This window comes from Rhopalosiphum padi, chromosome 4, assembly GCF_020882245.1.
Source record: "Rhopalosiphum padi isolate XX-2018 chromosome 4, ASM2088224v1, whole genome shotgun sequence".
Taxonomy (NCBI): domain Eukaryota; kingdom Metazoa; phylum Arthropoda; class Insecta; order Hemiptera; family Aphididae; genus Rhopalosiphum; species Rhopalosiphum padi.
This window is the reverse complement of record NC_083600.1, coordinates 10,456,012-10,471,605: the sequence shown is the minus strand read 5'-3', so window position 1 is coordinate 10,471,605 and position 15,594 is coordinate 10,456,012. Positions and strand designations below refer to the sequence as shown.

The window sequence follows — 15,594 nt, the reverse complement described above, 5'->3', positions numbered from 1 at the left end:
AATACATTTTTAAGAATTCTATATAAATATATTCTTATCTTGTTATATTTTCCTGTCTTATTAAATATAAAATAACTTTTGCGGGTCAGAAATATTATGTACCGTTAATAATACATATAAATATATAATAGTATCAAAGCTATTCAAAATAATATATCAATGAGTTTGTGATTTTTTTTATGAAAATATAAGTATTATATAAATGTATAACGTTATTATTTATTATTAAGCTGTTGAAATAATTGTACTCTTTACATGTATAATTTACAAGTATAATAGTTTAACATAAAATGTATTATATTTTAAAAGAGTCGTAATGTATTATTAGTACTTTTTACAATGTATTTCCGTCTAACATCCTTTAAAAAGTAAATCTTAAAGAATTCGTTTATTATTATTATTTTTATTTTTTTTACTAAAACCTTTGCTTTCGCTGTATTTTGAAAATTGCCAACTAAAGATATTTATGATATTTCTCCTAAAAAAATAATATGCATATTACCATAATATAGAGCATCTCTACCCATCCTCAAATACTATCCTTCACTGTAATGATCGTATAAAACCATTGGATTTCTCTATAGTCATAAATTATAAAATCGGACAGGATACAGAAATTGTGTTTGGTACTTCGTCTCGTTGCTGAATAGCGTTATATAATTATTATTTTACAGTTTAAATCAATGCGTCCAAACAATTGCTGCACCTAGATGAACTTAGTTTCCTAAGCATTACTAATTTTTATATTTTAATATTTCCACACAGTTTTGAATACTGATATATTTTTTTAAATTAATAAATAATAATGATACGTTACTAAAATATTAAGATTGAGTAAGTAACAAATAAAAATTATTTTTTTTATTATGAAGTGTTTTGAATGCGATCTAAATCTAATTTCCAATTTAATGTATTATGTACACTACATAAAAGTTTTGAAGTATTTTATTATCTATACAAAGTGTTTTTCGAAAAAAGCCACATTATTGTAACAAATGGTTTCTTTCCCCTCATCCAAATCTTAAACTGCACATTTTCTCAAACGGATAATAAACTTTTTTTTTATTTTACAATGTTATATTTTGTACACTTAATTCATAATATTTGGAAACAACACCACGGAGAATTTTAACGGAAGATCAACATTTAAATAATAAATGATATCACGTAACAAATATTTCCGGGAAATGTAGTGCTCACAGCCAAAACAGAGGCGGAAGGATAAGGTGGACGCAAGAAAATGAAAGTTTTTGATGTATAGGATTTTCCGGACAAGTTAATATTTGGTATCAAGGTGGTGATGGTGACGGCGATGGATATATTGGGCGGACCGAGACAGCTGAAGTTTAACTTTTCAATATTTGCGTTGCTCCGTAGTTTCTCTTAAAAATAATAATAATAAATAAATAATAATAAAACAATTTCGAAACCGCTGCAGAGTATAAGAGATGACAGCTAATCTCGTCTCAATTTATCTTCTGCTATAGGCTTAAAAGATCGGTTTGACCCAAAAAACATTCGGATCACGTGCGTATTATATCTGCGTGTGGATGTGTGTCTGTGTGTGTGTGTGTGTGTGTGTGTGTGTGTGTGTGTACGGGAAAGGATGTGGTCTGTGGAGCAGTTGGTTGGCGGAGTGACGGCGGCGGTGGCAGTGGCGGAAAACCAAAACGAGTGGTGATGAGGTGCGGCCGTGGTAGATAGGTTCATGGCGCGGTGGCGGTTGGCGGTAGAGGGTGACCGTGGCGCACCGAGGGGGGTTGCGTCGCGGATGGCTAGCGAGGGGTGTAGCGGTAAATTTCTCGCTTTTCCAGGGCTCCGTACATCGCAGTCGCCGACCACGTCCGCGTCAAAGCGGTCCTGCAGTGCGTTACAACCACCGCGTTCGCCCACCCGCTGGAGTGGTACAATACTTGAGCGTAAGTATATAATTTATAATTATAATATTATACGCACACGAGCGTGTATGGCGATAAATTTGCGGGAATCGTGACGAAAATCCTATCTATGCTAATATATACGGTGGACCGCGATCTGTCGTAGTATTTATCAAAATTGTTATTTCGCCGTCCGTCGCAGCGGTCGCGTGTATTGTCGTCGTCCGACCGGAAACATCGACGGCCTCACAAAAATCAACAAAACAGTGAGTATAACAATCACAAAATTATTATACAGTATTGGCACGTTTTATAGTACTTATTGAAAAAAAAAATAAATGAGATGATAATAATAATACCAATTACACACTCCAAAACAACCACACGAATTGAATTAAATTCCTATGCGCATTATTGTTTATTGTTTTATATCACTTGAATTACGATATCGTTGTGTGTATACGAGTGCTCGACATCGCAATAATTGAAGTCACGCACTTATCATAATGTTAATAATATTATTGTTACACCTAGTCGACGCGTGTTTTGCTATACAGGTGAGTGATAATGATCGTAATACTTACTCGCAGCACCTATTATAGTGGCTCATCAGTTATTATAACCGATGTGTTTATGTTGGATAAACATAAACGGGACGTCGTCACCGATAATGTTTGGTACGGTGTACCTCTGTAATATATGCGTATAACATAGCAGCGGCTTATCAAATATCGACGAAACGCGTGCACACGTGTATAATACATAATAATATTATTATTATTATTATTACGCGTATATAGGGATACGCCGCCGCACTTTCTCCGATATATGCAAATGGAATTTGAGTTTCACAAATGGTCGCCCCTCCTCGCCCCCCCCATTCCGCCGATGGTTTTAAACCCACCTCTGTTAGTGTTATATTTGCAATATCGTGTAATTAAACACCTTAACGAATATTCGCCGTACCGCGAATATGAAATACATTTTACAATATTGCAGCGCACTAATTGTGTTATGATACATAGGTAATAATACATAAATATTATAATAATATATTGTTCACGTTTCGTGACAACAATAATAAATAATAATAGCATAATCGTGTCCTACATTGTCGAGTATTTTTCTTTCCCAACGACAGAATGGATTATTACATTTTTTAAATAATTAATTGTTTTTTTTTTTTTTTTTTTTTTTTAATTTCACAAAGTCGGGATATAATCGTTGTTAAGTGCACTGAATCTTATTGTGTAAACGCTTAGAAAAATTATTATTATATTCCTTTATGTTAAATCCAGTTTGCTAAGATTTCATGTCGCTGTGTGTAGCTTTCGCGTGAAATAGTTGTACATAAAAACACATAAAAAAAAATACCTAAATTCGATCAAACATAATATACAATTTTAAATACGTACACACACTGCTCATATTTTATTTTAAGATTACTATTTTTCAAACTTATATTAAAATCACGATACATCGAGAAGAACCAACAATAATTTATATTATATTGTCTAATTGAAATAAATAAACAGTAAAGTTTTTTTTTATTTTTATGGTTGTATAAATTAATTGTATAAAAACGAAATAATTTCGATTAATATATTAAAAAATAATAAAAATAAAAGTTTACAATATAAATATATTATTATTACAAATTCAATTATGAATATATTATTTTCGTATAAGTATTTTGTACATCTCCTTCCATATCCAAAAACAAGCTTAAAGCTATTTTTATGGGGACAGATGATAGTTTACTACGAAAAAAATTTATTACAATACTTAATAATATCATAAAAACATTTTTTCCTCATATGCTTTTAAACATATTACAATTCTTATTTTCTATGTTACTCAAAAATATATTATAATTTAAATATTTTTTTTATCATACGCTGTCAAACATATACCATCCTTATTTCAATGGTATTATTTAAATTTTAATAAATTGATAATTTGATAATTCTAAAATGACAATAATGAACATAAATTAACTAATCACGATTACTGATAAATAATAATGTAATTAATTTGAAGTTACAGCTTGATTTAATTTTATCATCCAACAGGTTTACAAAGTTTTTATTTACAATAGCCAATAGGTATATCTTATCTGTTCAATTTAATGGCAATTATTTTTGAACTTTTAAGGAATATAGGAGAATTCTGAAAATCTCTAAATTATAGAAACACCATTCATTTTTTTTTTTTTTAATAAAACAACAGAAAAAAATGTCTTTAGAATTTGATGAATGCACAAGGACATTTTTTTAATGTACACAATATAAATCAGGAATATAGCTGCTTTTGAAAGTATTGATTTACTACAAATCCCTTGTACGATCTTAATTTATTAGTTTTTGGAACATTTATAAAGACTAGAAGCTTGGCCAAAAGAAGTTATAAGCTAGTAGTAGTTATTATAAATATTATGTTATAATGATAAAGTCCATCATAAATTATAAAATGCTAAATACATTTTATATTATTTTAAATATTTCAATAAATGTATTTTATAAATAACTGTATAACTATTAACCGTAATTTAAATAATATACGATCTTCAAAAATGTTGTAATTATTTCATTACCAATAATCTACTCAATTGCAAAAATTACTAAAATATAATATAATATTATATTATATTAATTTTATTCAACGTATACTTAATCGTTCAAAGCACACATTTTGTATTTTGTCAAACCATAAACTTTTAAAATACAGAAAATCTGACTTACGTATCCAGTGCACATCCACAACAGCGTATGATCATAATAATATTGAATATTATAACATTGATAACGTTGCGTATTTTTATTATACCTACATAATGTTACGCAAGGTACTGGGAATCCGGCCACACGACTGTGGTGTACCTATTTAGCCTACACATAACGCCGTATGATTATTAATTTATTACCGAAGCACATACATTTAAGTATTTAACTAACACAAAATAAAATCAATTATGAATGGATATTATACGAAAAAATGTGTTAAATGAATGTATTAATTTTTATTTTTTGGCATAAAAAATATACACTATAATATACTTGACTTAAATATAACATGCACAATGCACACCACTCAAAGGAAAACACAATTTTAATTTGACAGCTTACTAGGCGCTATTTATACATGTCAATGTGACATAATCAGTACGTCAATGAACCGTTTTTTTTTTTTTTGTAACACTCAGCTGTAACTCTATTCACTAATCCGATTTTCATTTCATAAAAAAGACACCCACATGAATTTTTATATCTAAATCGTACTTAAACCGTTGTCGTAAATATAACAAGTTAAATATTTTTCTACGAAAAATAATCTCTAGTTATCTTCAATAATCAAAATTAATATTTCATTAAATAGACAATGCTCATTTTATTTTACCCTAATTTATACTGAAATTAATAAAATAGTTACTATGCCATAGTGTTGTGATTTCATGGAATCTTTATGATCTATTCATGTTTTATAAAATGCGTATAAAAAATATAAACAGAAAACTCTAAATACAAAACTTTAGTTGTTTATAAAACCGATAAAATTGAATAAAAATATTAACTATAGTTATTTGATTTACATTTAATATTGTATTTCATGGACAAGGTTACTGTTTTTAACGTTTTTTTTTTCATAACTTCACCGCCGTGATGTAAGTATCATATTCAAAAATTTAAATTGCTTTACACAGATTAAAAATCATAATATTGAGTATTAATTAGATTAATTGTAATATTAATTTTAAAAAGACTTTATTAAAATAACTAAAATTATCATTACCATTTATTAATATTTTAAATTATAAAATGTATTCTTAGTATTATAATATTCTATTGGATAGCTATATTTCAATTACATTAAAATTATTTTAAATATCATACAACTAAAATGAATACCCATAGTTTTGAAAAACTGCTGTCGAATAAAATTGATTGTGTCTTCGATATTATAGGCATGTTATCCAAAATGCTTTTGCTTTATAAAGTACATACGTATACCGTTTAAAAAAAAATTATTTTTGAAACGAATTGAGTTTTTCCAATAAATTTGCCTAGTCAATTTAACATATAATAGTGAATTTTAATTTGAAAGAACATAATTAATTTTATGGAAATATAAATAATAAATATGTGTTGTAAATTATTTATTTTAATCTTATCTTTAAATATAAATTCTATTAATTATAAGTAATCATTATTCAGAAATGGGGTGATTTACACTAAAACAGCCGACCGTTAAAAATATTCTACGTATAATATTATTGTGTCATGTAACATAAAATTACCTTTATAGTCATGGTCAGCCCGTTATAGATATCCATAAAGGCTGAAAAACTTTCCATCAAACGCGAGACGAATACCGTTTTTGTCATTCTTCAACTGCGTATATATCTTCCATCCCCATCAACTAAATCCATTTTATAGCTTTTATAAATAATATTATGTCTAGTTTCAAGTATACTCCGAGATTTTTTTTCAATCGAACTGTGTAAGAGTTTATACTATACATGACAAAAACCATTATTAATTGTAATGTTTTTTAGTTAAAAATACATATTGAATATAAAAATTATAATTAATTAAAATCTTGGATGGTCAAACACAGATAGTAGTTATATCTTATATTTATTATTATATGTACCTAATCAAATAAAGTCATAGAACAACAATATTACTGCAGTAATGTATGTTTAAAAATTGGATTGAATGATAAATCATTGCATACGAAAAAACAATCCTGAGCGGAGACGGCTGTCAGTCTTTATTAATTGTATATGATCATAATATATATCATTATATTACTATAAACTATACTATAGTAATATATTTTACTATTAATAATACACAATATCAACTATAAATAGACAATAGCTTAAAATCAATTTAAATATTTTAAAAATGACATTAAGTAAGTATAGTAAAATTTAATAATATACGAAAACGTTTTAAGACTTCATAAGTTAATATTTATCGGCTATCACATTTATTTAATAAAATCTTAGTGACTGAACATATATGTTCATCATGACGTCATATTTAAAAAATAATTATAATTATTATAAATATAATTTTTGTAATTTGTAATACAATATTAATACAATTAAATTGTAAATTAGGATCTTATCATTCAATTTTACAAAATTAAAGTTTTAATCAATACTGTTAAGACTGTAAGTTGTAAAATCACGAGACTGCTGTACGTATTCGAAGTTGCACTGGACGGTTTTGAAGTAGTAGTTGGTTGTTGACCCGTTACAGGAGAAATAGTAGTATCAGCTGGAGCGCCCGTCGTGGGTTTTGTTGTGGCCATTTCCTCTTCTTCTTTTTCTTTCTCTCCGTATTGCACCGACCATTGGCTAATTCCAACAGAATAACTATCAAACCATGCTAAATTATGGTCGACCTTTTTGTATGATTCTTCAAACGACGATTTTATTGAATCTTGAAGTGTTGAATTGTTTTTTAATTTTTTTATCTAAAAGTATAATTAAATAATTAACAGATTTCTATTGCCTCGGATTGTAATTATGATATCTATATTTTATGCATAACTACCAATTCAGATTTGGTATAAGTATATTTAGTATAACATGGATAAGTCGCATCTCACATATCAAGATTATTAATTTAACTATTTTCTGTTTAATTTATTAATTTATTATACCCATTTTGTATTTACCTATGTTACAATATATGCCAAACTATTAAAAAAATAAATAACTAGATACCTAACTACTTAGAATTTTAATTACTCATTGATCAATATTTTGTCACATCCGCTTACCTATTACCGAAACCATCATGTAGGATGGGCCGTCTCAAGATACTTAAAAAGTGAACATTAAATAAAACTAAATAATTCGGGACAGATATATAAGACATAACACTGTAATACAACTAAGTTTTCTTAATAGCAATCAGGCTATTTACATTAAATCTGTGTAAAACCCGCTCATATATATATATATAGATTTCTATTTAATAATAATATAACATTGATAAGTTTGTCTGTTATTAATACAAACCAGTTAGTGGTGCATAATATTTCAGTGCTTATGTTTATCTTATACGGTTTTACTATGATTTTCAAGACTCACATTTTCGATCTCAGTGTTGTTTGTTATCTTGGAAGCAAGGGTGGAATAAATATATGTAACAATTTCTTCGCCACTGGATAGCTGATCCAAAGTTTTGTTTATGTTGGTCGACAAAAATTCGTATAACACATCAAGACCCAGTGGAGTCGTTGATATTGAAGACACGACAGATTTAATGTCGTTTTCCTTGATCGGTCCTTCGGGTCCATCTAGAATATGATTTATAAACCTGAAATCAAATATAATCACTCAGAATTAACTACTTACGTAGATATAATGAAGGATTCAATAATTGATAATGTTGAAATGATGATACGGAACACAATTAAAGTTAACTCGTATAACTAACTCGATATATGATTGCTACTCCTATATAAAAACTGTAAATGTAGTTAATATATCATAATAAATTTAATAAATATAAAAATAAAATAATAATATAGTATAATATTATACATATTTTTTAATTTTAAACGTGAAATAATATATGAATAATTAACATCAAGTATATTATACTAATTTTTCATTATAATGTACGTCAATATTGTTCTATAAAATCTAATATTGACAACGAATGCACAGTCAGACGTATCAAAAGTAAATTTGACACGTAATACGTGTATATTATAGATGTAACAAATCATTGTAAAACGTCACTCAAAGTTATTTATACAAAAGGGAGCACTATATTGAGACAGACAGTTTAAAGCGTTACTTTTTTTGTCACCCAAAGGTAATAATATTGACGGCAATAAGTAAATAACGTACTCAGATAAATGTGTCCTGTTAGTAGAACATCCTAAAGCGAACTCAGCGGAAGATTTTTCCGAGATTGACTTTGTGTTTCTGTACAATGTAAACATGTTGTTAAATACCAATGAACCGTTGCTGTTCTTCACTCCGACACAGAACGCCGCGTCCTTGATATCGGCAGGTATTCTGTACGGTACAATAATTTAGGTTAGGTATTCGGATGATCAAAGTGCTTTAGTATAATATATAGTTACTGACTTCTCTCCTGCTTGCCATTTGTTGAAGTATTCCTGTGCCTTCTTCGTACAGTATTTGTTCTCCAACCTGCACGCCCACTTGGAGAACGTTTCCCAAGCACTCAACACTTTATACTCGGCATTATTGTTCGACACGAGACTTTCTAGCTTCCTGTATATGTTCCCGGCCAAGCTACTGACGTGAGACTGAACGCGAAAAATCCAAAATTATTATTATTATTTTACTTCTATTCGTTACTAATCCGTTATCATTGCACGAAGTCTGCAGTTTATCGAGTGGATCAAAATATATTATGTGCGTACCTTAAAGTCCGCGTATCCTTTGTCGCTGCGGGGCATGCGCTCTAACAAGTACGCGAAACCGTTCATCGCCGAATACCACGGCGTAGTGTTGTTTTCATTATTCAGATATTTGGACAAGTGCAACGGAACTGAATAGTCTAATTGACCAGACCTCGCCAAATTGAACGCGTCGTCTATTAGCTGAGCGCGATTGAGTACGTGTATATCGGTGGGCGTTTTGTTCAGCTGCTTTATCAGCGCCATCCAGTTGTCGGCATCGTAGTTTACCCTGTACAAGCCTGATCGGCAGACCCGTCGTTTTAATATCAATTATTATTCGGTTCTGAACGTGTCACACCACAACACTTACCAATTGATTGTATGTTGAATATGTACCAATCTATATCTCTGGGGGCCGGTATAACGGTGGACGCCGATTTTTGGTTCGTCCAAACGGACGGTTGAACGTAACTGAAATTTTTGCTCGAATTGGTTGTGTACGTGAGACCAATGTGCCATGCCGCCGTTTCGTTAATGATTCCACTGGTCTTGTTAACGTAAAATTGGCTCTAAATAAAACACAAAAAACAAATACAATTACAAAACTTTTCTACAAATGAATACGATATTATGGCGTTATAATATTTACGGGGTAGTTTTGTATGAACAAAACATATTACTACTGTGGTATTGAAATACAATCTATGTATTTAAACTAATTTTAAAATTATTTAAATAATTAAAACTATGAAATAATATATTGATTTTTATTTTATTACTTGAGTCGCTAAAAATGTATTTGCAGTTGCATTTCTCGTGATACTTAGAACCGGATATCCCGATTGTAACGTCCAATTTGACATGAATTCATCGACTGACAAACCATTTCCAATTTCATATTCATGATCGGCTAGAACATAGTCGAATGACGTATATAGATCTGTAGGCTCTGCTGCGTTTTGACTATAAATATAATTCAAAAATTATTATTTTTTTTTTCAAATAATGCAGTTAATTATAAATGTATAACAATAAAATGCGAAACTACATTTTTTTTTATCCAAAAAGTGGGTGCTGACGTTAAACTGTATACAATATTCACCTGAAATCTTTCAAATAACGTTGAAGGGATAATTTAAATAGATCTTCAGTCACCAAGTACTTCAACATTCTCAGAACCGACGCCGCCTTACTATACGATATGGTATCAAATACGTTTTCAATCTCTTCGGGTGTGTTTACAGACGCGGTTATTGGATGTCTGGGTGTCTGGTCGTATGCTAATGAACTCTGAAACGCTTCGACCACGAACAGTTCTTCCATCGACCAACTGGTCCTCACCTATACCAATAATAATGTCAAACGGAATTTGAACATTTCATTTTAAAACACAAACCATACGAACGGAATTATGAACCATATATTAATTATTGTAAATTACCATGCCGGTGGCTAAATATTGGAAGTATCGTGCGAAACCCTCGTTCAGCCACAAATAGTCCCACCATTTGCAAGTGACCAGGTCACCGAACCATTGATGGGTGAACTCGTGTTGCACAACTTCTGACGCCCGGATTTTCATTCTTGTTTTCGAATCATTTGACAGCAGCAGATAGCTCTCTCTGTGTAAAAACACGACACAGTTAAAATTTATTTAACGATAACGGGACGAACTGATAAGCGCCTTCGCCGTTTTCGATTTAACTGTATTTTACCGGTAAGTGTTAAGTCCCCAATTTTCCATCGCTCCGGCCTTGAAGTCGGGAATCGCTAACAGATCCATTTTGGGAAGCATGTAATCGATGGCCGTGTATTCCTCCAGTACTTTGAGGTGTTTTGGGGCTTCGGTTGCTATATATTCAGTTTGCTCTTTCATTTCCTTATGTGTGTAAACTGTTATTTTTGAATCAATTTTGTCTGGCACGAATTCACCCACGTAAATAGCCACCAAGTAAGTAGACATCGGCGGAGTTTCACTGAAGTACACCGTGTTGTTGTTTGGACTAAATTCAAATTATCGTAATTTAATTTTTTATAAAAACAACTACAATTAAATTAAAAAACATTTACTGCTTAAAGTATTAATTCAAATATGTTATCTTATCCAACAAAACATATTTTTATACACATTCGTATATTATAGCAATATCATAATTTTCAACTAAATCTCCTAACAGATAAGTATAAGTACAAATATTACATGCAAATACAACGTATTTTTTTTCAATTTATATTTTTGTTATGTTATATAAAAAGCTTTTTAACTTTTAAGGCTAACCGAACAACGTAAATCGTATTAAAATTACAATACTTTAATTATAACATAAATTCACAATTGTCGGTATTATTCAGTAATATTTTACGACACTCAATACTGATTTATATAATATAATCCTGATAATATACTAGTGCCTCTATATTTATCAAAAAAGTTTTGCAGATATAACATTTTGAGTACCTAAAAATTATTTGACCCAATTCTTACGACAGTATGAAGATTTTAAAAGTCAATTTATTTGTGCATACATTTTTATATACAATTAATTGCTAGTTATAGTGTTTAATAATTACGTAAAATAATGAGTCACATAAAAGAATATCTTTATCAAGAGTGTTAATTAAAATCATTATACTCAATCTAATGTATACCTTGTTTCAATGAATGACAATGGGTATCAATTAATATGGGTTCATAAATATATTTGATTGGCGATTATAACGTGAAAACGTTTTTTTTTTCTGAACTCACTCTAGATGTAATCAATGGCGCAACTACATTGTTAGAGGTTTGTATGCAAGTGTTACGGGGAATCTTTAACCAACCACTACCAAGTCATTATAATTTATAAATTAACTTCTTAACTAAATATATATCATATACCAGAGGTGGCGAACCTTTTTTGGGTCAAATGCCCAATCAAGGTCTTAAATATTTTCACGTTCCCAACAAAAATTATATTTTCTAACGATTAAAAAAAAGTTACAGATTTATCAAATTATTTTATTAATTACACATGTTTTGTAATTATATTTTTTTAAACGTATATTATGTGTCTCTTTTAATTAATTAGTACCAAAATGTTATAAATAGCATAATTTTTAATAATTTCAATTTTTTCTGTACTATTGAAATTTAAGCAACGTGCCACCTTTGACACGCGTGCTGTAGATTCGCCACCCCTGTCATATTATATAGTAAATATTACTGATTATTTTTTATTATAAAGTGGAAGAAGTGACTATTTTTTTTTATTTGGTAATCACACGTTTTAAAAAGTTATCTTTTTTATCACATTTATATTTCAATATCATAATTTTCAGTAAATAAAATATTAAGTAATAAAAATATTTTTTATAAGATAGGTTCAGTAAGAGTTTACCTATAACCCGTATATACTTTCAATTTTGGAAATCATTAAAAATGGATAAAAATTTTAAACGTATTGTTTAGAAGTACGTAACATATTATATTAAAATACAACATTTGCTATCGCTGGGCACTTGCGTATAGAGAAATAAAATATTCGATAATATTATATTTTAAATATAAGTATCATGAATGATCTGTACGTGAGCTATAGTTAAAGTAAAACCATAGAAGTCATAAAACTTTATGGTTTTAAATTTTATAGTAAATTAGTAAATTATAAATTATTATATAATTATTATAACCTACAATAATACGTAATAAGTGCATTAAATTGTATTAGATTATACAGTTTGTTATTTTTTGCTGTTTGCTTAAAGGGGCGGGACTAAATGTCTATTTTTATTCTTAATGTGTGTTAGCTGCAACATAATCATTTTATAAGTAATATAAATAATATAGTACATCAATCCTTATGAAAACAATAAATTCAGCTAAACACAAAATATTAATCAACATTAATTAAATATCGCATTATTATTATTATAAGCTTATAAGCACTCGTTAGATAATATTCGTTCAATACATATACATATATATATATTACTCATAGTGTACTTGAAAAACACACCGATTTTAGAGCAAACCACATAAGTATCTTTTGCATTTCAATATGGCCTCTACCTATCTTGCAAATAACTAATAATTAAGTGTCCCGTATAGTATGATAAATAATTATAACCGCAATGTAATATTATGGTATGCACACGTATATGATGTATTAATTTTTCAAGTATGTGCTCAAGTGATTATTTTCAAACAAAACTAATAATTTTAAAAATATCGAAAAGAATACATATTTGAGCAATAAAATGTATTTAAAATATTTTTGTTGAATATTTCATTAATGATTAAAAATAATTTATTAGTATTTAAATTTTCACCTACAGAATGGTAGTCGCCTAAGGATATTTTTTTATAGTGTATTAAAAACAAATCGAAAAATAACTAAAATAGGTAAACTATAAACTAATATGATCATATTTATGATACGTTCATTTAAAAAAAAAAACAATTTTATTCTCAATTGTAACTCAAAACATTAAATGCGTCTTGAATGTAGTAGAAAGTTCATGTATTAAATTCGTTTGTCATTTATACATTGTAATATTATATATGAAATACGCATTTGACAAACATTAAAAGGCTCCTTACCCAATATTGGTTTTCAGGATCGGCATATTCGACAATGCCGTCAAATTCTTTTGTACCACCACCGATATGTTGAACGGGACCTTGTATTTGGGTTCATCGAAGCACGGGAACGCTCTCCTCGCGTACGTCGGTTCAAATTGCGTCACGGCCAACCACCTGTTGGCAGACAGACTGAGTATAGTCGTGAGTCAAAAAAAAAAAAAAATCCCCTTTAGAGTTCGTTTTTGGGTGACTCAAAAGGTTTTCCCTCTTAAAAGTCAACTAATTAGAGCTTTTAATATACAAATAACAACGACGGCAATATTTGAAGATGCTTACTTGGTCACTCCGTCTTCAATGTACGAGCTCTTGTATAGACCACTCATGTCGTCCCGAATCTGTGCTTCGTATTTTATAGTCAAGAGGTAAAATCTATTCTTGTAGATTGTTTTTCCAAGTTGAATTTCAAACTGTTCGTTTTTAGTTAATTGCACTTTATCTTTGACCGGTATGTTCCTGATGGAGCTTGAGTTCGTTACGTCAAAAACCGACACGTCAGTCACATTTAGATCTTTGAGGTTTAACGTCACCGATTGAGTGTTATTTTTCGTTTTTACCGTTATGTTAGCAACGCCCGTGACCGTCCAGTCACTCAAATTTGGAGCGAACCACAAAACGTACGAAACGGGACTCGTATTTTCTGGCAACCGGAACACGTCCATCTTCTCGGCAACAGGGTCTCCTTGCCCACGAACCAGGGCGCACAGCAGCGCCGCTGATAGGATCCCGGCAAGTTTGAACATGATTACCGGCCACAACAATGTTTATGACGGATTTTGCGTAATACACGTAATGACGACAGTAACGAATATTGTGCAGAAAAACTCCTGATACGACTTGGCCACGGCCTGAACGAATATGAACACAAACCATCGTCGCCCGAATGTTGTTTCGTCGCCGTGTGTAGTGGCTTCTCTTATCTAATCTTTTCAAGTATGGTGCGATATCGGTGTTTTAAGAGGACGTCATACTCGTATGTGTGTATGTGTGGTCTCCGTCTTACAAACGGACGACATATTAAAATGGCATTCAGCAGTTCCAATTTTGTGTTCTTGCCGAATCTTAATATCGAACAGAAAAGTTCTTACAAAAAGTAAGAATACTATTAATTGTGTTCTCTTGTTGAATTTTTACGATATTTTCATTTTTAAACGAATTATGGGTATGTATAAAATAGTAATAATTAAAAATGCTCATAACTCTATTAAAATTTAAAATATTGTAAAAGAACCCACTGAAGTATACAGTTAATGTTTTTACATTTAAGTTTCATAAAATATAAATTTATTAAGTGATAGCTAATCAAATAAAACTGTAACAATTTAATGTATATATTTTGGTACGTCATGTGTTAATAAGACGGAGACAACACATACGGTTACGGCAAATTTAATTCCGAACCACAAGAACGCGTTGATGATATTCACTAATACCAACGGTTCGTCCTTGCAGCATGACAAGTATGGGTAAGTGGGCGGGTAGTTCTGCATAAAAGACAAAACCGTATGATAAAATGAGTCAATATACACAGAAAAAATATTTTAATATTTATTTTCCATGGTCATATTGTGTTAATACCTTATTTAATAATTGTTATACTCACTTATCGATAACCATTAATCATATTCGTATTATATTTTTGCTCAAGTACCCTATATTACCAAATGCATTTAATTACTAAATTGTTTTGATATTTTG

General features: G+C 29.8%; 2 protein-coding genes across 3 annotated transcripts in view; one reads left to right on the top strand and one right to left on the bottom strand.

Moving 5' to 3' along the window:
* The first annotated feature begins 1,819 nt into the window (after positions 1-1,819).
* The window catches only part of LOC132928351 (ly6/PLAUR domain-containing protein 6B-like), a 60,477-nt gene continuing 46,702 nt past the window's right edge, over positions 1,820-15,594 (top strand). Inside the window, exon 1 of one of the 2 annotated variants that reach the window (XM_060992950.1) lies at positions 1,820-2,143. The gene's annotated coding sequence lies outside the window, so the exon portion shown is untranslated. The remainder of the gene's footprint in view (positions 2,144-15,594) is intronic. The other variant, XM_060992952.1, reaches the window with a different exon arrangement.
* LOC132928350 (aminopeptidase N-like) lies at positions 6,609-14,771 on the bottom strand. The gene is made up of 12 exons (XM_060992949.1): positions 14,176-14,771; positions 13,858-14,013; positions 10,991-11,278; positions 10,717-10,897; positions 10,378-10,616; positions 10,055-10,238; positions 9,646-9,844; positions 9,297-9,574; positions 8,995-9,179; positions 8,752-8,922; positions 7,984-8,212; positions 6,609-7,361 (listed from the first exon to the last, which is right to left on the bottom strand). Exons 1-12 carry the CDS (start codon positions 14,637-14,639, stop codon positions 7,020-7,022), a joined length of 2,916 nt encoding a protein of 971 aa, XP_060848932.1. The 5' UTR covers positions 14,640-14,771; the 3' UTR covers positions 6,609-7,019.